Source organism: Mus musculus, chromosome 11, assembly GCF_000001635.26.
Source record: "Mus musculus strain C57BL/6J chromosome 11, GRCm38.p6 C57BL/6J".
NCBI classification, from domain to species: domain Eukaryota; kingdom Metazoa; phylum Chordata; class Mammalia; order Rodentia; family Muridae; genus Mus; species Mus musculus.
In genome coordinates, this window is record NC_000077.6 from 103,906,375 (window position 1) to 103,928,970 (window position 22,596).

Consider the following 22,596-nt stretch of genomic DNA (forward strand, 5'->3'; position numbering starts at 1 on the left):
TGCAACCTCTCCTCCTGAGTGGGGGTGTGAAATGCATTCCCAGACTGTCAGTGTTTATGTTAATCTTAGCGAGAACTCCCCTTCTCCACAACATGGCGCTCACAGAGCTCCGGAGCCCTTTCTTCCCCCATGTCTTATTTGTGATGTTCTTAGCATTTGAGAGATTCTGGGTGTGACTGACGGCCCCTTACAGTCTCTCCTTCAGAGGAGCTGCAGTCTCACTTCCACCAGAGGGGAGCTGCTTGCCTCTTGAATTTCAAAAGAAATCTTAAGCATGAAGGTTGGAAATGGACTTAGTCAGGGAGGGATAGGGAAAGGGGGACAAAGAGAATGGATTCTAAGAGTGGGTCAGAGTCCTTAGAAAAGGGCAGTGCCTCTGTGACTCTGGGCCCCTACAACCTTTCACTGGCTCTCAAGACACAGCCCCTCTCCGTGGGGAGATGTGAACCTCTCCCAGGGTGCTGTTCAGAGCCGCTGGTGACTTGCTAGCTGATATTCCAGTGCTCCTAACGAGGTTAGGAGCTAGGGATGCTGAAAACGAAGTTTCTTTGTAGAAACACCCTGTGCGAGCATAAGCGCTGCAATGACAAGATCACTCATTTATCTATCCATCCCGACTGTTCCCCACAAAACTGCATACAAGGGGGAAGCGCAGTAAATGTCTGAACAGGACATCTGAGAATGCTCATGGGCAGCCATTAGCACTGAGCTCACTCACCTAACCTTCCAAGGCTAGCTTCCGGTGTTCACACTGCTAAGCTACACGCTGCTATGGTGGTACAAATGGTGGCGCTGTTATCCTGGGTAGGAAGGACTTAAAGGACAGCTGATTAAGGACTTCCTTAGTTTGTGTGTGGTGTTGTTTGGTTGGTTTGGTTTTTTGAGAGAGGCTGGCACCTTGGGGCTGGGACACACTCTACTTGACCTTCACTGGGTGTCAGATATAGCTTTAGTTTCCACCACGTCCAAGAAAGATCTGCCCTGCTTAGGTTTGAGTGAGCCTAATTGCTACAGATGAGAAAGAAAAGAAAAAGGAAGCAGACTGACCAGGCTGATCAGACAGTAACAGACGGCTGATATTTGCCAGAGCTGAGCCCTCTCTATTCCCACACATGGTCGTCGTCCCTCAGGCTCTAGAACTTTATGTGACTTATTTTCTCTTTAAGGACCTCCTTTGTGTGTGTGTGTGTGTGTGTGTGTGTGTTGTTGTTGTTGTTGTTGTTGTGTGTGTGTGTTGTTGGTGGTGGTGGTGGTGTTGTTGTTGTTGTTGTTGTTGTTGTGTGTGTGTGTGTTGTTGTTGTTGTGTGTGTGTGTTGTTGTTGTTGTTGTTGTTGCTGCTGTTGTTTGTTTTCTCTGTGTATCAGAGCCCTGGCTGCCCCGGAACTCACTTTGTAGACCAGGTTGGCCTCAAACTCATAGAGATCCATCTGCCTGCCTCTGCCTCCAGAGCGCTGGGATTAAAGGCGTGCGCCACCAAGCCCAGCTAGGATTTCCTGAGTTTTAATTCTATAAAAAAATATTTTAGAAAGCAGGAAGGTATACACCAAGATAAAAATGCTAGCCTGGAACCGTGAGAGCTGTCTGCAGGAATATAACCTCACCTGCTCTCAGGCCTACCCCATAACTGTGTCTCCACTTAAACCCGTTGGTCACCACAATAGTCTAATCTCTGAGGGTCTCTGTCATTTTGTCTTAATCTCTTTTTTCTATTTTCACTTTTTAGAAGAAAATATGAAATTTTACAACCAAATGAAAGATATGTTACCTAAAGACGTAACCATCAGTGACACAATGGCCAGGAAAATAACTTATCGTCTCACTTTCTAAGTTAGAAACCTTGATATACATATAAAGTTGTGTGCACACATGTAAAACAAATCTAACTAACATTCTAATTACATTCCAGAGTTCACGGGAGAGACCATCTGTGGAGAATAAAGCTTTCAGTTACAAATGCCTTACAATCTATAGGAATTATTATTTACTAAATACTTTTTCTCATTTGATTGATTTAACTCATCTTACCCTGTCTAGTTATTAAACCCACAAGATATATTATTAAATCTACTTAATGAACAAAGAGTGAAGGAAATCAGCCAATTTTATTTCCACCTCGAAGAGGAAGGAACATAAACCACGCCTCCGTGAACACATGTAACTTTCTATTTGGCTTGGTTGTTGTCGAAGCGCAAGCGTATCTCTGCTTCTTATGTCGAGCCTTTTACTTTTACCAAGCCAAATGATCAGCATTAACCAAATTCTTCTTGGAGGGCAATGGGATGCTCTATTAACCCCCCCAAAATTTAAAGGAAAAAGGGAACCCCAAGAAATGATATCTACATAAAAGAGAATTATTTCTCAGACATCAAACCTTTAAATTAAGGAGAGCAGCAGAGTTTCGTTGTTTTTGTTCCTTGTTGTTTTGTTTTTAATTCAGCTCAAAGTCCAGGTAACTTGACAGCAGGCTGCTATTTAAATTAAATGATACTACGTGCTTCTTGATGGAAGAAAGTCATGGCAGGGTACTTTTAAAAGAATAAAACTTTGTGTGTGTGTATCTTAAAATAGTGTAAGTATGATTAAAAAAAAAAAAACAAAGCCATAAAAAAGGCTTTGGATTACAACACAAACTTCAGATCCACAGCCCTCGTTCATTTCTTCTAAAACACATCAAAGCCAGATCAAATCCGGGGGCAAACAACAACCTGCTTGCTTCAGTTTCAGCTGGGAGGTGGCGCACAGCACCAGCACAGCATCCTCCCGCAGCAGCTGCTCTCCTGCTGGTTGGCTGGACCCCACAAACAGTAAGACACACAGCCCTTTCCCTCTCCCAGGTACAAATCCTCCGCAAGGATGACTGACGCACGGCATCCAACACGGAGAACCTGCCCACTGACTCCGTATTACCTAAAATATATTTAAATAATATTTCCAAGTCTTCATCAAAACACCGTAAGGATTTACTGAGCCTCAAAACACACATTATTGGGCAGTGAACTGCTATATTTCTTCCAACTTTCCAAATTAGAGTCTGGTTTTTTTTTTTTTTTTCCTTTTCTTTTTATGGATTTGGCCTTTGTATCTTCCAGATAAGAAGTATGTCACTGCCATTTCAAGGTGTATAAAACTCAGGTGATGAGGGTCTCTGTCATTTTGTCTTAATCCAATTCTAAACTCGACCTTTACCCAGTGAACAGGTGTGTGCTGTGCTCGTAATTGACCAGAGTGAGCAACCGGGCAGAAAAGAGACCGACAGAGCCGGCTAAGACACAGCCGGCTACTGTGACCCGGCGCTTCGTGCCTGGAGAGCACCCCTTGTCCACCGTGATGAATATACTCTTATCTCCCGGTAGCAATTTAAAGAGAGAGAATGGGGGAGAGGGGAGCAGTACGTGTGTATCCCTCCAGCTTTTTGGATCCTGTTTTCACACTCAGTCTGCAAGAAGCTATTATAAATTCCTTTCTCAGATACTCTGCGGCTCACGCTCCAATCCAACCAATGATACGGATTTGAAAACTGTCCTGAAGGTCTTTCTACTGGGCAAAGAAAATCACTTCATACGGATAAATTAAATAAACTGTCAAGAGCAAAGTGACAAATGAAGAGAGTATTTCTTCACGTGCAGTATGGAGACTCCCATATGTGTCTCTAGGGATCAGACTTATCTAATTAAAACCCTTGCCAAGTATCCATTTACTGGAGGGAAGTGCTGAGCGCGGCTGTAAGCCAGCATCCGTGCAATGTCCTCAGCTGCATGGACGACGACAATATGTCAGGTGAACCTGACCCAGGGTGGGTCTTCAGGATGGGGGACCATTTCTAAAATGCCCACGGAAAAACAATGTAACCTAAACAGATACAATGGAGCAAGTGTAAATACCATTTCTATTATTTCTCCCACGAGAGTAAATACTTTGAATTTCTCGTGAAACCTAATGGTTTGGGTTTTTTTTGTTTGTTTGTTTTTTGTTTTGGGTGGATTTGAAAAGTCACTTCAAAACTCTTGAGAAGAGCACCTCATTACCTCCGTGCTTCCCCGGGAGCGGAAGGCTTGGTCAGAAACTCACCCATCTGTTCCACGATCTCCGGGGGGAACACCCGAGAAGCAAATGCTCTTCGGAAAATGTCCGAGAACTCCTTATCCAGACCGCCGATCCCCATTTTCTCAAAGTTCCAGTCGGGATTGATGATGGACTGGCGATTTTCCTTGGTTTTAGCTTTGCCTGTGACAAACAAGTAGACCCACATTTGTGAGGGCAGCAGCAGGGGTAAGCATTGGAAGGACAGACGCCCGGACTTAAGTGGGCTGACACACGGCTGTGACGTCAGGGTGGGCAGCACGCTCTTGGAGGACTGTCTAGTGGGAAGGGTAAGACCAGCTTTCCGATCTTGCCTGGTTGCCATTCATGGTCAGTAATAAACTTCCAAACCCAACCAAACCGGTGCTCCCGCATCTAGGCTACCTGCAGCCAGTCCACAGAACTCTCTCTCATTAACCTTTAATCCAACCAAATTAACTTAGCTGCTGCAAGGAAACACCTTGTGTGCGCCAGATATAAACTCCGCTAGCTCCACAAGTGTCACTGACAGCAAGTGCTGGCTCACAGCTCCTGGGAAGTGTGTGTGAGATACGCACATTTACCTAGACCTCGGCCTACGAAGATATGTGGAATGAATCTGATGGCTTGTCACACGGAGACAAAAAACATTCTGAAGACTTTAATGACTGAAAAAGTCAGACTTACAAATTCTCTCACGATACAAACTGTTTAATATAAATGTCAGACTGCCACCTAAAGTAACTCCAGAGAACCACGCCTGTCTTGGACACAAAGAACAAGATACCTTACAGCAGGCTCTAAACAAAAAAGAGGGAAATACGGGTCTTACAAAGCCAGAGAAGAACACACCACACTAAAATATAAAAAAATAAAAAATAAATTAAAAAAATTCAGATAATAATTTTCTGGTTAGAATTTTGTAGACTAATGCTTTTCCTTTAGAAGGGGATCAAAAATATTTTGCTTATACTCTACTGCCCTCTTGTGGTCAAACTTACTGTGAGCCAAATTACTATATAAGTTCATTTTCCAACCAAAATCACATCTTCATGTAAGTTACTTGAAAACACCTACACTGTGCAAAAGTTATAGAACTGCCCTGGGATAAGGTATTTTAACAAAAGGTGTACAAAAGTAAAAAACAAGAAAATCACATCATAAATATTGTGTCAGTAATAGAACGTTATGATATGGCCTTCATAAAAATGATATTGGGGGCATTAAAATCATATTATAGAGATATATTTAAGATGCTTGAACATGTTAATCAAAAAAAAAAAGCAAATTAGGGGCTACTGATGTGGCCTGGTGAGCTAAGGCTCTTGTGGACTGACAGCCTGAGTTTAATTCCTGCCATTCACACAGTGTACATGACTCGAAAGTTGTCCTCTGACCTCCACATATGTACCACACATGCTCAGATACACACACACACACACTAATTGTATAAAATAAATTATGAATAATATACAAATAAAATCCAATTTAGAGTATGAGGTGTTTTAGTGAACGCTTGTCCACAGGCATGTGGCCTGTGCCTTTGGTCCTAGCATTTAGCTAGAGCACAGGAGCCAGAGGTCTACAAGCTGGAGGCGAGCCTGGGCTGGCGAGCTGGCTCAGCAGTTAAGATCGTGCTCTGCTCTTGCAGAGGATTAGCTGGATTCCCAGCACTTAGGCTTCGAGGCTTACACACCACCACTTCCAGGGGATCTGACACTGTCCCTCCGGCCTCCAAGGACACCGGTACATAGTACACAAAAGTAAGAGAGAAATAGCAACAAAGACTGGTAAATTATTGACTAAAAAAACAAATAAACAAAAAACAGAACAAAACAAAAAAACTGCTCCCAAACTACATTTAAACAAAGTTAAGTAATTTTGGACAAGGCTGTGTAGCCAATGAAAAACCTTCTCTATTTTATTGGGATAGACATGAACATAAATTTGAGTTAATAAATCATTATTTATATGAGCTGCTATTCTTAGAGATTAAACTGTATTGTTTTAATATATCAAAGTAAGGCTGGTGAGCAAGATCCCATCTGTTGGAAAGATCACAGTCCTCAACGGATCACTAAAGAACAGTGACGGACGATTCTGCGTTTAACACGGCAATTAGCTGGGGGGCTGACCAGTGCTGAAGGTCACAAAAGATAATGAAATTCTGAGGAGCCATCAGAGCCGGGAGAGGACTCACACAGAGAAGCTATGTGTGGGGTGAGATGGTCGGGAATGAGACCTGGGAGAGAGAAAGGGCTTGATGGGAAAGATGATGGAATCCAAGCTAAGACAGGAGGCTGGGCAGCAGCAATGGACCCATGAGAATCTGTCTGGGTAACTGCACTGTATGATGTTCACACTAGGGGAAACTGGCAACAGCTACTGGGATTCTGTGAGCCACATATACAAATCTTTTTTTTTTTTCTTTGAGACAGGGTTTCTCTGTGTAGCCCTGGCTGTCCTGGAACTCACTTTGTAGACCAGGCTGGCCTCGAACTCAGAAATCCATCTGCCTCTGCCTCCCGAGTGCTGGGATTAAAGGCGTGAGCCATCACTGCCCAGCCACATATACAAATCTTTGTGAGCCCAAAATTATCTTAGAATTTCAAACCAAGAAATGTCATTATTTCTTTTTAATTGTTTTAAGTCTGGCTATGAGCACAGGAAATTAAAATGTGCCGATGTGTTTCACATTGTTACAGGTGAACTGGGCACTCCAGCTAAAGGCTTGAGATTGTATATCAATCAGCGCTTGTGACAGAACAAGCCTTAAGGAAGGGTCTCCTTTCTCTATCACCTGAAAACCATTTACACAACTCATACGCAATATCAGAGGCATTGCCACTTCATTTGAAATTTTCTAAAACTGTGCATCTTACCGATAAGATTGAGCGACGAATTTTCTGCTTTTTCAAATGCAACTTGACTGTTTCCAACAACCAGGCCTACCTCAATCTGTACAGAGAGATGATAATTAGTACGCTATAGGCATTTCAAAGCAAGGCTAGACTCGAGGGAGAAATGAAGTTTTTCAGTACAAAGCAAACATGGCAACCAGTCATCTGAGTTACGTCTGCTTTCCTCACAGCCATCTCGCACAATCCCGACATGGCAAGGTCTGTCTTCACAGCCAGTCTCTGACATATTCTAGATGGCGGTGTTCAGCTAGTGCAGATTAGTAGATCTGCGGTTAGCTGTGCTTTGGTTTCTATTCCAGCAGCAATACTGGCTACAGCAGGAGTGAGGAACTCAGAGGGAGAACACACAGTATGGAAAGCTACCCCAGGCGAATAGTCAGAAACATATCAGCCTGTGCAAGTCATGTCAAAAAGATTGCCTAATGAAGACCAGGAAAAAGGCTTACCTTCTGCCTTTTGCCTGATGCAGGCTCTCCCTTCAGGATGCTGGGATCCATGGCTTCAATGTCCTTCACCAGTAATCCAAAGAGCTTATCATTGAAGCTAAAGACAAGCTGTAGAGAGAAGGAAGGGAAGAAAGGTTAGCCCATGGTGCAATGGCTTTCTACTACATCATCCAAAGGTGAAAAAGCAGTTTTCTTTTGAAAGTCCTTCTTGGGTCAACTCCACAGTCACACCATCACAGACCCAGTGACAGGAAAAGGAAACTTGTGTGTTAGTATGATGGGAGGTGACTCAGTCGACACTCACAAACACTTAGGAAAACTACTAGTAAGAAAACCGAGATCCAGCAGGGCAATAATGGTGCAGACCTTGAATCCCAGCACTCGGGAGGCAGGAGCAGGAGGGTCATGTGCCCGTGGATGCACAGCTAGGGACTTAGATAAGAGTCAAATAAATACTTAATAGCATAAAGAATATCCCAGTCACTATTTTTGGCCTGGCAGATCAGCAGGGAACAGAGAACATGCTGTTTCTGGTGCTGTAGAACTTTCTAGTTTGACCGGCAGGAAGCATGCGAGCCCCGTGCTCTCAGGTGGAGGGACCCCGGGGCTGTGCTCGAGCCGCTACTGCCTGCCTTAGGTCATCCAGAAGGCTCCTCGATGCCCACCAGCTGCTTATCTTCTCTGGACCCAAACTTCATCGGGGAGGAAGCCAGGTTCATTTTAATTCTAATGCTTTCTTATTTATTTTTTTTCTTCTTTGTTTAGTTTGTTTGCTTTTTTATTTGTTTTGCTTTTTTTGGGGGGGGGTTGGTTTGTTTGTTTCTTTCTTTCTTTTGAGACAGGGTCTCATTATGTAGACCAGGCTGGCCTGGAACTCACAGAGATCCACTTGCTTCTGCCCCCCCAGTGCTGGGATTAAAGGTGTGTGCCACTACACTCAGCGCTAATTGCTAGGCTTTCTTTTAAAACACACTGTATTTTGTTCCTGTACATCAGCAGTTCAGCTTCTGCCTGCAAAAGTTTAATTTCATAATATATAAATACTTTAGACTGCTATCCTTTAGATTTATCAGGAAAACTGAAAAGTGGCACTGTGTCCACTCTGATGCTCCTGCCGTCCACTGCTGCTCTCTCTCTAGTAATCTCCTGAGACAGAGACCTCAGGGCAGGACAGACGCAGCCTTAGCCATGGCAGTGCGGGCACTTGGCAATGCCAGACACCTTGCTCCCAGGATCTGCTATTTACTTTTAAACATTTGAGGACCCAGAGAGCTTAGATGGAATGCATTTACTGAGATTTGCCATTCTAGAGATTAGAGGACAAAAAGTTAGATGTATCCATTTAAAGTAAAATCACTTTCTAAGATGAAAATGCAATGGCAAAAAAGGGGGTGGTAGCCCATTTCTGCAAATTGCTTTACTGGGGACAGCCAGATGCTAACATCTGCTCTGGCAGTCAGGGTGCCTGTACAATGTGTGGCTTCATACTTTCTTTTTAATTCTTTGGAGATAAGGTCTGGTGTAACCCTGGCTGGTCTCAGACTTCCTTTGTAACTGAGCATGGGTAACCTTCAACTCCTGATCTTCCTGCCTCTGCTGCCCTGGTGCTGGGATTACAGACACTCACCATACCTGGTTTTCTTTGGTGTTAGGCCTAGTGGTGGAGCTCGGGTTTCATGCATGCTGGGCGGCACTCTAACAGCTAAGCATACTTTATGTTTAAACAGAATGTTTTTCCTAGGATATCCATCATCTGATAGTAACTCAAGTGTAAAAAGAGGCAGCGCTGGTGAATACTGGCTGCTGAGAGTTAGTGTCCAGTGACACTAAGGTTCAGAGACTCTGCGATGAACTTGATTTATACATACTTAATTTTCTTAAAAATCTCTGGAAGACCACCCTCCACCAAAAGTTGAGACCTCCACGGCTTCCCACAGTATCCCCCAGCCCGCTTATTTTTGAGCCAGGGTTTCTCACTGAACCCGGAGCTCACCAGTTTGGGTTACACCAGCTGGCCCGGGGCCTCAAGGGTTCCTGTCTCTGCCTTCCCAGCTGTAGAACTACAAGCACAAATATTGCACCACCTCTGGCTTTCTGCCTGGGTGCTGGGGGTCAAACTCAGGTCTTCATGCTCGCTCGGCAGGCACGTTACTGACTTATGAACTATCTCCCCAGCCCCACCTTCTGCTTTCTACAAAAACATACTAGTGACATAGGAAGGCTTCCCAGAAACAAATCGCATGTCCCACGATGAGAAAAATGAAACCATTTCAGACTATGCATCTCTATCAGGTTCCCAAATTTGCAGGGAGGAAACCTGATGTGACAATACAGGACATCAATGGCTTTTTGAAAAATGTTCATGTCTATGTGTACGTGTGTCATGTGCAGCCCCTTGGGGGCCGGCCGGAAGAGAGCTCTGGATCTGAAGCTGGAGGTACCCAGCAGTTGTGAGTGCCGGGCACTGAACTTGGATCCTGCAGAAGAGCAGCCATCTTAACTGCTGAGCCATCTCTCTGGCCTCCTAAAGCTGTGAGGGCTTTTCTGAACAGACTCCAACAGGTGGGTCAGCAAACTCACTCCTTCAATCTGCATGGAACTTCTTTCTCCTAGGAAAAGCTCCTCCTCTTGGCTCTTCCAAAGCAGAACCCTGGGCATCAGCACTCGGTGGTCTACAAAGGGAAGGAGTGAGCGGCTGGGCCTACCTGCTGCCCCACTGAGAAGGCCTGGTTGTTGAACTGCTGGATGAACTCGGCGGCCATCTTGTCGGTGTCGTAAGGGTTGGAGTCGATGTTCTTCTTCTGCAGGAAGTCGATCTCGATGGTCATTGTGCCGATGCACTGCTTGGCTTTGTCAAACGAATACAAGGCAACTAGGAGGAACCACAGGGATACCAGACTTAACGTTTCTAGTTACAACGAGCTCAACTGAGCTCCACGCGGGCTTCCCTGGAGGAACACATAGGCATAAACTTAAAAATTCATAGTCAGAGATTTCCTTACTCACCTGTGTTAAGGAGAAAATATTAAATGATACTCTCCCTCGCCTTTGACCCCTCATCTCTCCATGGGAAAAAAAAAAAAGAAAAAAAGAAAAAAATCACATCTCTCTTCACAGTCCTTGCACCGCCCTCCTCCTGATTTAACAGAGGACAATGTGACAGCGTGGGTGGCCTCAGTGGGTTTGGCACAGCATGTGGTTACCAAAGATGACTTTTGAGTAATCTAAGAATTTGCTCCCATGAGAGAGGTGGGCAGATTCCTCACTCTAAGAAGGTCGGCAAGAGGAAGTAATAAAGGGGTGGGGAGGGGGCGGCACCTGAGAAACAGTGTTTCCAGGGGTTAGTTTCCTGTAGTGTAAGCTCTAACTTATGCGTCTTTGTAACGCTGCAAGTGTGTTTACTGAGCACCCGCTGTATCCAGGAGCTGTAGCCATTCGCCTACAACACACAAGACCAGCATGTGCAAAGCTCCGAGTAAGAACATCCCTACTTAAGCCTTGGGAAGAGCCTTAAACTACTTGTTTAGGCCATAATGTCATAAACTTAAACATTAAAACACTACATATAAATTTACATTATATAATAACTATTCAGCCCCCAATGCTTAGCTGTACAATACGAAGTTTACATATCATATTGATAGAAATGAGTATTAAAAGATTTCTCGATGATACATTGTATAGAAGCATTTTCAGGGGTAAAAAAAAAAAAGGCTGATTTTAAAAAAATCAGCTTGTATGTGTTAATAAGACCTGCTTTCTAAACAAACTTTTAAAGCGAAACATATCACACTGCAGCATACAATCCTGGAAGCACCAGGAGGAGCTAAAAAGCACCCAGGAAATCCCAAAGACACTGTTATATTTGACTTTCCCCAACAGGGCAACTTGATCATGCCGAGTAAGTAGGAGCCCACCCTGCCCAGCAGCAGGGCTACTGTATACACGTACTTGTGTCTCATGATGAGGCCTCTAACAACACAGCGAAGTGCTTGTGAGCAGTTGCCACTGGGCTGACTCAGCTGTGCCAAGCCCAATGCTCCCAGCCTGCAGGGCCCTATGCTCTGGGGCTGCTACATGCCATAGGTTAGCTGTGCTCATTCTAATCTGTTAGTACTAGATGTGCTTGGTAGAGTAATTAATTATACAATATAATTAGTTAAATGTGAAATTTAGACATTCCACAATTGTGGAAAACACTTTAGAGGAAGAGTTTGTACTTAAAGATGAAAAAAAAAAATCAGCTAAGCATAAACAAAAAGTTAAAAAGTTTATGGATAAAATCCATAAAATCCAATAGAGGGACTAGGAGATATCTTAGTGATTATGAGCACTTGTGCCAGGAAGTGGTGGTGCACGCCTTTAATCCTAGCACTTGGGACTCAGAGGTAGTGGATTTCTGAGTTCGAAGCCAGCCTGGTCTACAGAGTGAATTCCAGGACAGCCAGGGATACACAGAGAAACCCAGTTTCAAAAAACAAAAAATAAAAAACAAACAAATTTTAAAAAGCACTTGTTGCTCTTCTAAAAGGATCTAGGTTCAACTCCCAGCACCCACATGGTGGTTCACAACCATGAAACCCCAGTGTCAGAGGATCTGGTAGCCTCTTCCAGCCTCCATGGGCACCAGGCACACAGATATACATGCAAGCAAAACACCCATATGCATAAAATAAAAAACAAGAACTTTTTAAAATACAAAAAATATTTAAACATGTTCTCTCACATGTTTTAAAAGATCTAAGTTCTCCTATAGACCTCATGATTGAAATGTATACACAAAAGACATACAGTACTCTAGACCACAGACCAAATCCCCAAGAAAAGGCCTTTAACCAACCTTGCAATTGAGTTGTTTCCATTCCCCAAGTACGTGTTTCTATAGTACTCATAAGACAGGCGATAAAGGGGCTGGAGAAGGGGCTGGAGAAGGGGCTAAGTAGCTAAGCTATCTGCTTTTCCAAATGACTCGAGTTCAAGTCCCTACCCCATACTGGGTGATTCACAACTAGCTGTAACCCCAGCTCCAGGGGATCAAATGTGTCTCTACTGGCACCTTCTCTTACACGTACACACCCACACACATACTCATAGCTAAACACAAGACGGTCTTTAGGATCTCCCCCCACCCCAAGAGGATGGAGTACAAAGAATGAAAGAGCCAGAGGATGGAGAGGGGCAGAAGAACATCTGGGCTAGCGGTGCTCACTGCTAGGTCTGACAACCTGAGTTCAATCCTTAGAGCCAAATCGACGTTAACCCACCAATCTGTTGTCCACATAAGGGCTGCATAAGATTGGACCTGTCAGCTTTTCATCATGGGAGAGGGGAGGGTGCACAGGGCCACGCCCCTTCCTAGAGGGACTATGGATAGTTCATGATATCTGGAGAAAGGTATCATTTTCGTCAGTGGTATGGCCATGGATAAACTGCCCATGCTCCAGTAAATAACTTCCCACCCACACTCATGCAAACAGGCCTAAGAAAACTCGGGACACATGCGCACTTGCACGCGCGCATACACACGTGCACACAAAGACATAAAAGCAGAACTGCCAGGGAATAGTGAGGGGCACAAGAGGACACTAGGAGGGCAACCATGACGAAAACGTATATACATGTATGAAACTATCAAAAAAGAAAAACTCTCTAAGATTTATTTTATCGTGTGTGTGTGTGTGTGTGTGTGTGTGTGTGTGTGTGTGTGCGTGAGTGCCCTCAGAGGCCAGCGGTATCAGATACCCTAGAGCTGGGGTCCTAGGCAGCTGTGAGTGTCCAGAAGTGGGTTCTGGAAACCAAGCTTAGGTTCTCTGCAAGAGCAATAAAAGCTCTTAAGTGCTGACCCATCTCTCCAGCTCCAAAAAGTTAATCTTAAAAACATACAAAACATGGATTTTTAAAATTCATTTTGGACAAGGGGTATGGTCCAGTCACGAATTATACTGGTCAAGTAAGAAATGAACAAAAAACTCGCTGTATGGCTTTCCAATGACTCATCATTATTCATGTCAGATTTCAGCGGGTTACAAAGATGTTCTCTTCAAAGGAATTCTTAGTCTGTATCAACAGATCCTTCTGGAACCTAAATAAATCATTTAATCTCTCTGTGCTTTCAACTGTCATGTGCGTCATCAAGACGACTGGATTAGGTAAGTCTTAGTGATCAGGAAAACTCCAAGTTCTCTAAACTTACTCCATAGATTACAGCCACTTGATTTGTGTACAAAGACTTCCTGCAATTCTCTGAGTAAGATTGCTTGTGTAAATCACATTTTTATACTTTTACTTGGCATCTTAAGTGGGGCAAAGGCATTTTAAATATTTCAAAAACAAAATAACAGAGACCCAGCCAGGACTGGGAGATGTAGTAAAGATGAAGGAATAATTCAAGTTTGGGCCTGAGGTTTTAGCATACTCTCTTGTCTCCCACTCTGATATTCTGTCTTCTTGTCACATTGCCTAGCAACTGTAGGACATAGTTAAAAGCTCAGTAGCTGTTATGAACAAGAGAGATTGCTTTCCATGTAGTAAAATGCTTCTAGTTTGAAACATGGAGAGAATGGATGTATCAGCAATTCTATTACATGTACCTGTCCCAGGCACTCTTGAACATTCGTCTAGAGAGAGATCCATAGGGAGACCCACTCGAGCACCATCAATGGCCAAGCACCAAGAAACACTGATCAGTAAAGGAACAGGGAACAAAATCCAGTAAACTCACAACATGGAGCACTGTATACCAATTTTATTAAAATAAAAACTTGATCTAATTTAGTGAAAAATAGATAAAAGTCAATGAGAAAATATACTTCATAAGGTTTTGTACATTATGATACTATTCTGTGGATTAAAGAATCCAAGGCAGTATAACACATATGTGCTATACATACATAACATATGTGCGCCATCTTCAATTTGACATCTACTAGTGAGTATACTAAAATAGCATGACTAAACTGTAGTTATTAAATGCATTTAGTTTAAGGTCCTGCTCCTAAATAGCAAACCAAGCAGCTACAATGTCCGAGACTGCGGTCAGCACCATGGACAGTATCCTGCAGGTCAGGACCATGGCCAGTCCCAAAAATGGCTGAAGGTTCCACACAAGAACAAAGCACGTGTTAAATTTTTAAAATATTATTTTATAGTAGTAGTATATTACATCAAGTGACTTTGCCAAGTCTGGAGAGATGGCTCTGCACTTGAGAGCACTGGCTGTTCTTGCAGAGAACCAGGGAATCCAATGCACGCAGACAAAACATTCATATACATAAAATATATCTTAAGTGACTTTTATAGGCAAAACTAAGTTATAAACAACATTTTTGGATATGCTTAGGCCTTTCAATCATAGGAGATGTAGAAAACGTCAATGAAGGTGAATTTAAGTCTGATAAAGTACGACTCTGTCAGACAGAAGGACACACTAGGTGATCCTTCCAGAAGACACTCACACTGAAATGACCTTTACAAGTGTCACAGACAGAACGTCCACTCTAGAGTTTTTGAAATGCCATTTCTCCAAAGCACAGCTGTGTCACACCGATGCTGACAACCAGCCTCCACACTCTCCACATCAGCCAGGCCCCAAGGTATCCTTCAGACATCTGCCCCACCTGCCTTAGTCCAGCCCAGTCACTTCACTTATAGTTTGAGCCAGAAAGTCCCCTTTAGAGAGTTCACCTCTCTAAAGCTCTGAATGGAGACAAGAAAGCCATTTCTAGTAGAAGAAAACTGGTTTTGTAACATATGGTCAGCCATAAGATGCACTTTTTAATCCATGAAAGTTTGCAGTACACAATCTTGGTTACGGCTTTGTTGCTCTAATAAGACACTATGGCCAAGACAACTTAGAGAAGAAAGCATTTAATTTGGGGGCTCACAGTTCCAGAGGATTAGCATCCATGACCATCACAGCAGAGAGCACAGAAGCAGGAAAGCAGGTAAGACCCTGGACGGTACCAGGCTTATGTTCTGGTCCATAAACACGAGGCAGAGAGATAGGTTAACTGGATTAGCCTGGGCTTTTGAAACCTCAAGGTTAGCCCCCAGTAACATGCCTTCTCTAACAAGGCCACACCTTTTAATCCTTCCTCAACAGTTCCACCAACTGGGGACCAAGCACTGGAATATATGAACCAGTGGGAGGCATTGGCAACCGAGCCACCACATACACCTTTTCAAATAGAAAAAAAAAACCCTATATTAAAAGTTAAAATTAAGGGCTGGAGAGACAGCCCAGAAGTTAAGAGCATATACCCGGGTTCAGTTCCTAGCATCTAAACAGGGCAGCTTACAACTGCTTGGAATCCCAGTTCCAAGGGATCTAATGGCCCTAACCTCTGGAGGCACTGGCATGTATGTAGATGAACATAAACTCACAAAGTCATGCAGGCAGGCACACACACACACACACACACTAAATCTTTCAAAAGTTAGATTTAAAGACACTCTTGCTCTCTTATTTAAACAAATGAATTTAAAGAAATTAGAAACTTGCCCTAAATTCAAACACACTGCCTCATTAAATATTTCGCAAGGTAGTCACTTTCGTCTGTGCAAACAGGGAACCCTGGCCTCTCGCGCTGACCTACTTCACTTTGGCGCTAACTCTTCTGCTCTCCTCTATGCTATGCTATGCTCCAGGTGAGACGGATAAGGGAATCGCTTATGTCAGTGTCTCCCAAAATGTGACTGAGAAGAACGGCTTAAAGGTGGCTGTTAAAAACACCCTCACATGAATCAGATTCCCCCAAAGCCTGTGAAACTGTTTCTAAAGATAGACCATCCAGGTAACCCTTTCAGGCTCTTCTGGAAAGCTCTAACTGTGCATCCCTCTCTATCAAATGTCCCGGTCGAAACCAAGGACTTCCATCCTCACTCCGGCTTTTCTCAGCACTCTTATTTGCTTCCACAATGAACAAAGGGCCAACTGAAGGTAAGCTCTGAGCCGGCCTTCCCTCCGACTCAGGGGGAAAAAAGTAAAAGTTACTAAAGGTAAGCTCTGAGCCGGCCTTCCCTCGACTCAGGGGGAAGAAGTAAATTGGCACGTTTCTGGGCAGCTGGGCAGACACTCCCACTGGGATTCTCTCCTAGTCCTTTGCTGTCACTTTTCTGAGAGCAGTGAACAATGTGCTGGCACTTTATACCAACTTCTCTCAAATATTATCGCCTTTGATCCAGCTTAAAGCTACTACATCTGAGAATGGCTTCAAAGTCACTGGGCTGAGAGATAACGGTGGCCCCGTGACAGCAACGAGAACAACACACAGTCCCCCGGCAGCGGTTCCAGAACACCATGGGAACGGAATCATTTGAAAAGCGGTATGAGCATACAGAGCTCTCACTGCAGAAAAGGGGGGGGGGTGATGATCACAGACAAAGCCTAGGCAAAATCACCTCCCAAAGGTAAGCCAGGCATCGAGCAGCAGTAAAGCAAAGACTTGGAATTCAGCCAGGTATGGTGGTGCACAACTTTAATCCCAGCACTTGAAAGACAAACGTAAAAAGACCACTGAGTTGGAGGCCAGCCTGGTCTACACAGTGAATTCCATCTAGCTAGAGCTCTGTAGTGAGACTCCCTCAAGATAGAGGAAACAAACATAGGCTGTGGCAATCTACAACTCCAGGAACAGAGAAATCACTTGAAAATAAATAAGACTAGAGGTAGCAACAACAGGGCTGGTGAGATGGCTCAATGGGTAAGAGCACTGACTGCTTTTCAGAAGGTCCAGAGTTCAAATCCCAGCAACCACATGGTGGTTCACAACCATCCGTAATGAGACCTGGCGCCCTCTTCTGGTTCGTCTGAAGTCAGCTACAGGGTACTTATGTATAATAATAAATAAAAAGAGGTAACAACATCAATCTTTTTCCTTTTCTAATCAATGTTTTGGTTGTGAGCTTAGCCTTGAACAGCTGAAACATTTTTTCAACCTGACTGTTTAATTTAATGTGCATGGATGTATTGTCTTTATCAGGCATCAGTGCATAGAGCCTTTGGGGGACAGAAGAGGGCATTAGATCCCCTGGAACTGGGATTACAGAGGGCTGTAAACCTCTACCTGGGTATTGGGAATTAAACCCCGGGTCCTTTGGAAGAGTAGCCAGTGCCCTTAACCACTGAGCCATCTCTCAGGCCCAAGATCAATTATTTTTGAAGACTCAGATAAATAAAGGATAGTACTTTGAGAAGTGTGGCAGTGTGGGGGGAAGGGAGGCAATTAGGAAAGAAAATTAAGGATCATACAAAAACAACAGAGAAACAGGCCATGCCAACCAACCTCTCTACTTCCTCTTCTACTTCATACAAATTATCTACAGTAAAGATTGCACTTCTCCACAGTAACGGAAAAGAACGTCCTAGACCAATAATCTTATCTACAAAACCATGAGAAAGACACTTGCTTACAAAGTCACTATAAAAAGAAACAAACAAATAACAAAATACTACTAATTGTCCTTCCCAAATATCCATGAAATTGAAAATACACACACACACACACAGAGACAAACACTAAATCCACATTTAAATTTAAATTTAAATTATCTATCCTTAGACAAATCTTTTGTTGTTGTTGTGGATTTGCATGTGTATGTATGTGTGCCTATGTGTATGTGTCTGGGTACAGTTTATGTCTTGGGGGGGAGGGGTGCATGTGCATGCACATACATGTAGAGACCTTCTTTCATTGATTTCTATACCAGGAACTACTGATTCTGCTGATCAGAATACCCTAGCCAGCTTGATCTAGGGATACTATCTCTGCCTCCCAAATGCTGAGGTCATTAGTAGGCTACCGCACCCAGCCGACATTTATGTGGATGCCAGGGATCGGAATTCCTGATTCTCCTGAATTCGTGAGCACTAAGCCATCTTTCCAGCCCGTGATTTGGGGTTTTCTTGTTTGCTTTTTATGATCTGGGGATCCAATCTAGGGTTGTGTACACATGCATGTTAGGTGTGCCAATTAGTTTTTGTCAACTTGACATAAACTAGAGTAACTGGGAAGAGGGAACCTCGACTGGGAAGTGCCTCCATTAGATGAGTCTGGAGGCAAATTAATGAGGCATTTTCTTGATTAATGATTGATGTGGGAGGGTCCAGCCCACTCTGGGCAGTACTACCCCGGCAGCTGATCCTGGGTTGTGGAATACATTATAAGCAGCCTTCCTCTATGGCCTCTGCTCTGCTCCTCTGCTTGACTCTCTTCAGTCTTGGCTCCCATCAGGACATGTAAGCCCAACGAACCCTGCCTTCCCCAAATTTCTTTTGGTCATAATCTTTATCACAGCAATAGAGAGCAAACCAACACACGAGGCAAACTCTCACTGGGCTATATCTATCCCAGCCCCCTCAAGAATAAATCAGAACACCAAAACTTAGAACAGATATAAATACAAGACAAGCAATGAGTTTAGCAAACTACTCAAAAGAGAATATGTTCAGATAATTTATTAAGATTCTGTGAATGTGAGCTGGGTGTGGTGGCGCAAGCCTTTAATCCCAGCACTCGGGAGGCAGAAGCAGGCAGATTTCTGAGTTCAAGGCCAGCCTGGTCTACAGAGTGAGTTCCAGGGCTATACAGAGAAACCCTGTTTCAAAAAAAACAAAAACAAAAACAAAACAAAAAAACCCAAAACCTTAGTTTTCCTTTCTTCATTCACAGAAACTTTTTTTTTTTTTTTTTTGTTTTTCCAGACAGGGTTTTTCTGTATAGCCCTGGCTGTCCTGGAACTCACTCTGTAGACCAGGCTGGCCTCAAACTCAAGAAATTCGCCTACCTCTGCCTCCCAAGTGCTGGGATTAAAGACGTGCACCACCACGCCCGGCCAATTTTTTTTTTAAAGATTTATTTATTCATTATATGTAAGTACACTGTAGCTGTCTTCAGACACTCCAGAAGAGGGAGTCAGATCTCGTTACGGATGGTTGTGAGCCACCATGTGGTTGCTGGGACTTGAACTCCAGACCTTCGGAAGAGCTGTCGGGTGCTCTTACCCACTGAGCCATCTCACCAGCCCAAGATTTTTTTTTTAAAGATAAAAATTAAATTATCAGGGGACATGGAGATAGCTCAGATAGTGAAATGTTTGCCCCATACATATGAGGATCTGAATTCCAGCTCCAGCTGCCAGGTAAAATCTGATGAATTGTAGTTATTCTAGGACTACTTTACTGGGAAAGGAGGAAAGCCTACACAACACACAATGCCTCTCGGTTTGCACAGCTGTCACTGGTAATCAATGTGTAAGGTCCAATAATCAATAATTATAGAGATCTCAGTAACTGAGAATAATACAAAAAATCAGCTTTAGGTAGCTACAATAATAATAATAATACCTACCTTCTATGTCCTGTCCAATAGAAAGTCCAGCCCATTTTCGCTATAAAATAAAAAGGACAGTTAAAATCAAGTCAGTATCAGAGAAATGAAAAAAAAAAAGATGGGTAGCTATGAACTTCAGAAAGACTGTAAAACCAAGACACAGTATGTTGTTATGTGCGAAACTGTGATCACCCACACCCAAAACGCCAGTGTTTAGCTCCTGGGTGTGTGATTAACTGCATCTATAGTCAGGGTCTTTGCAGACTGCATTAGGATAAGCCCTAAGCCAACGTGACTGGAGATGCAAGGAGAACGCCATGTGATGACAGAGGTAAAAATGAAGTGATGCCAGCCACGGACTGCCGACACCCCACCGGCTCCGCACGGCCAGCCCTCCTGGAGCCCTCGGGAGCAGCTAGCTGTATGCTGCCTTTGCGAGCTGCCAGCTTTCAGAACCATGAGAGAATATTTTTCAATTTTCACCCATTCTAGAGCAAAGCTGTCCGTGGTGTGCAAAGTTTTGTACAACACAATACACCTCCCCATCTTCCTATGGCAGATGGGTCTGTATTAGTGCACAGCTGCAGTTAGTTGTGTGTGATTTGCTGTAACCACAAAAACAAATTAAATTCATGAAATTAAACTAAAACTGGTCAGATGATCCACACTGAAATCATGAAGTGGTCAGGATTACTCTGTGCAATCCGGCCAAAGGATTTTCGGGTGCTTAGAGCCAGTCACCTGTCCTGACTATACTGGCAGGAGACAGGAATAGAATGCACTTAGGTAAGAATTCAGGGCTACCTTATCAGATTTAAAATCAGTTATTACTGATAGTGCTCCACAGAATTCTGGGGACATAAGTTCTGGCTGAAAACCCACTGCTTGCCTGCTCATGTGACCACAGTGGACCCTAGGGCGGGTGGGTAAAAGATGCTACACCGAAAGCAACGAGTGCTCCCCTTCCAGTTTCCTGCTTCTTCCTCTGACCACACCCCCAAAAGATCCTCTACAAAACCCACCTTCTCTCTGGCCAAGATGACACTTAGCAACGCGCTAGTCAGTCTAGGCTTTGGGACACAAAGCAACTGGTTACACTGCGATTCCGCACTTTAACCGCAAAGACAGTCTTTGGATGATAGTACCGGTATCCAGTGTTTGTCCTGAGAATCGAATCAGTTATCACATTCCACGAGGCTTGGAGTGGATCTTGGGAGGATTCTGTTTTGTTTTTTGAGACAGGGTCTCAATTTGTGGCCCTAGCTAGCCTGGAGCTCTGTTCAAAGCTAGACAGTCCAAACGTTTTATTAAACTATATTAACTATTAAACTAAACTAATTAATCAGTTCATTTATATTTTGAGACTGGGCCAGGGTCTCGTATAGCCCAAATTTTTAATCTATAGAAACAAATATAAAATTTACATTGCTAGGAATGTGGGTCCTGGGAGTCAGGTGGCACCTTTGGTACTAGGGGTGAGCACTGGGCACCATGACTGTGGACTCCTCACAATCCACTCACAGTTATGCCTTCCAAGCTCCAGAGATGCCCAGAAAGCCAGATTGTAGTCTAGACAACAACTCTCCACAGGCTAGGTCGAACAGCACAGCATTATGAAACCTCTATTATTAGATGTCAATTTTATAAATAATATAAATGATGTGTTACCCTGGGACTCGGTGTTAAAAGCACATCACACTTTTTCGAACAGCCAACTGATAATACCTCAGACTTTTTTTTTTAACTTGAAAAAAACTAAAGATACTGTAGTGGCTATTCCTGGTTGTCAACTTGACAATATTTGGAATGAACTACAATCCGGAATTGGAAGGCTCACCAGTGACCCTTATCTGGAGGCTTGGAGATCCTTATCTGGATCTTGGTTTGAAGATCTTGAGCCATAGTGGCTATGGATTCCAGAAGATTGAATCTCCGAGTTAAGGAACACACCTTTAATCTGGGCTATGCCTTTCATCTGGGATTAAAGGTGTGGTGGAACACACCTTTAATCTGGGCTACACCTTTTGCTGGAGACAATATAAGGACATTGGAAGAAGGGAGTCTAGCTCTTGCTCTTGCTCCTTCGCCTGCTTGCTGCGTGAGACTGAGTAACTGCTAGATCCTTGGACTTCCATTCACAGCTGCGACTGAACCATTGTTGGGAATTGGGCTGCCGACTGTAAGTCATCAATAAATTCCTTTACTATTTAGAAATTATCCATAAGTTCTGTGACTCTAGAGAACCCTGACTAATACAGATACTATAAAAGTATCATTGTAAATAGTTGACAAATTAAAAATGTATCTTTAGGGTCAGTGAGATGGTTCAGAAAGCTAAAGTGTCTGCCATCAAACCTAATGACATGAACTTGAGCCCAGGACCCACATGACTCTTGCCAACTTTTCTCTGACCTCCACTGTTGCATGAGTGCCCTCCCTGTAAACAAAGTAAGTAAAATGAATGCTTTTTTCAAAAACTAATATATCTTTAAATTCTGTATGCAACATCTAGGTGGTTCTCTTTGCTATGAATCAATACAGTTAGAGAGCAACGTTTGCTTAAAATGAATTGACGCCTGCAACTTTTCTGCTAAGGAGAACTCATTTTTGTTACCTGAGGCAAGCTGAACGCGATGCATCCTGGAACCACTGACGGATGGGTCCTCAGCGTAAATATGTACTTGTGATTGGGGGACGTCCTCACCATCACATGCCTAAAACACAGAGCACAGTCAGGGTGCCAACGAGAAATGGCTTCTATGTGTGTTCTTCCCATGCTCACGTTTGACGGACACAGACAACACATAGGAGACACAGACAACACATAGGAGAGCCCTGACA

The 22,596-nt window shown here is 43.5% G+C and overlaps 1 protein-coding gene across 1 annotated transcript in view; it reads right to left on the bottom strand.

Moving 5' to 3' along the window:
* The window catches only part of Nsf (N-ethylmaleimide sensitive fusion protein), a 132,275-nt gene that overhangs the window by 84,593 nt on the left and 25,086 nt on the right, over positions 1 to 22,596 (bottom strand). The window contains exons 3-8 of the mRNA NM_008740.4: positions 22,370 to 22,469; positions 19,774 to 19,813; positions 10,132 to 10,298; positions 7,427 to 7,534; positions 6,942 to 7,017; positions 4,069 to 4,224 (exon numbers count right to left, since the gene is read on the bottom strand). Coding sequence (NP_032766.2) covers positions 4,069 to 4,224; positions 6,942 to 7,017; positions 7,427 to 7,534; positions 10,132 to 10,298; positions 19,774 to 19,813; positions 22,370 to 22,469 — 647 coding nt within the window. The remainder of the gene's footprint in view (positions 1 to 4,068; positions 4,225 to 6,941; positions 7,018 to 7,426; positions 7,535 to 10,131; positions 10,299 to 19,773; positions 19,814 to 22,369; positions 22,470 to 22,596) is intronic.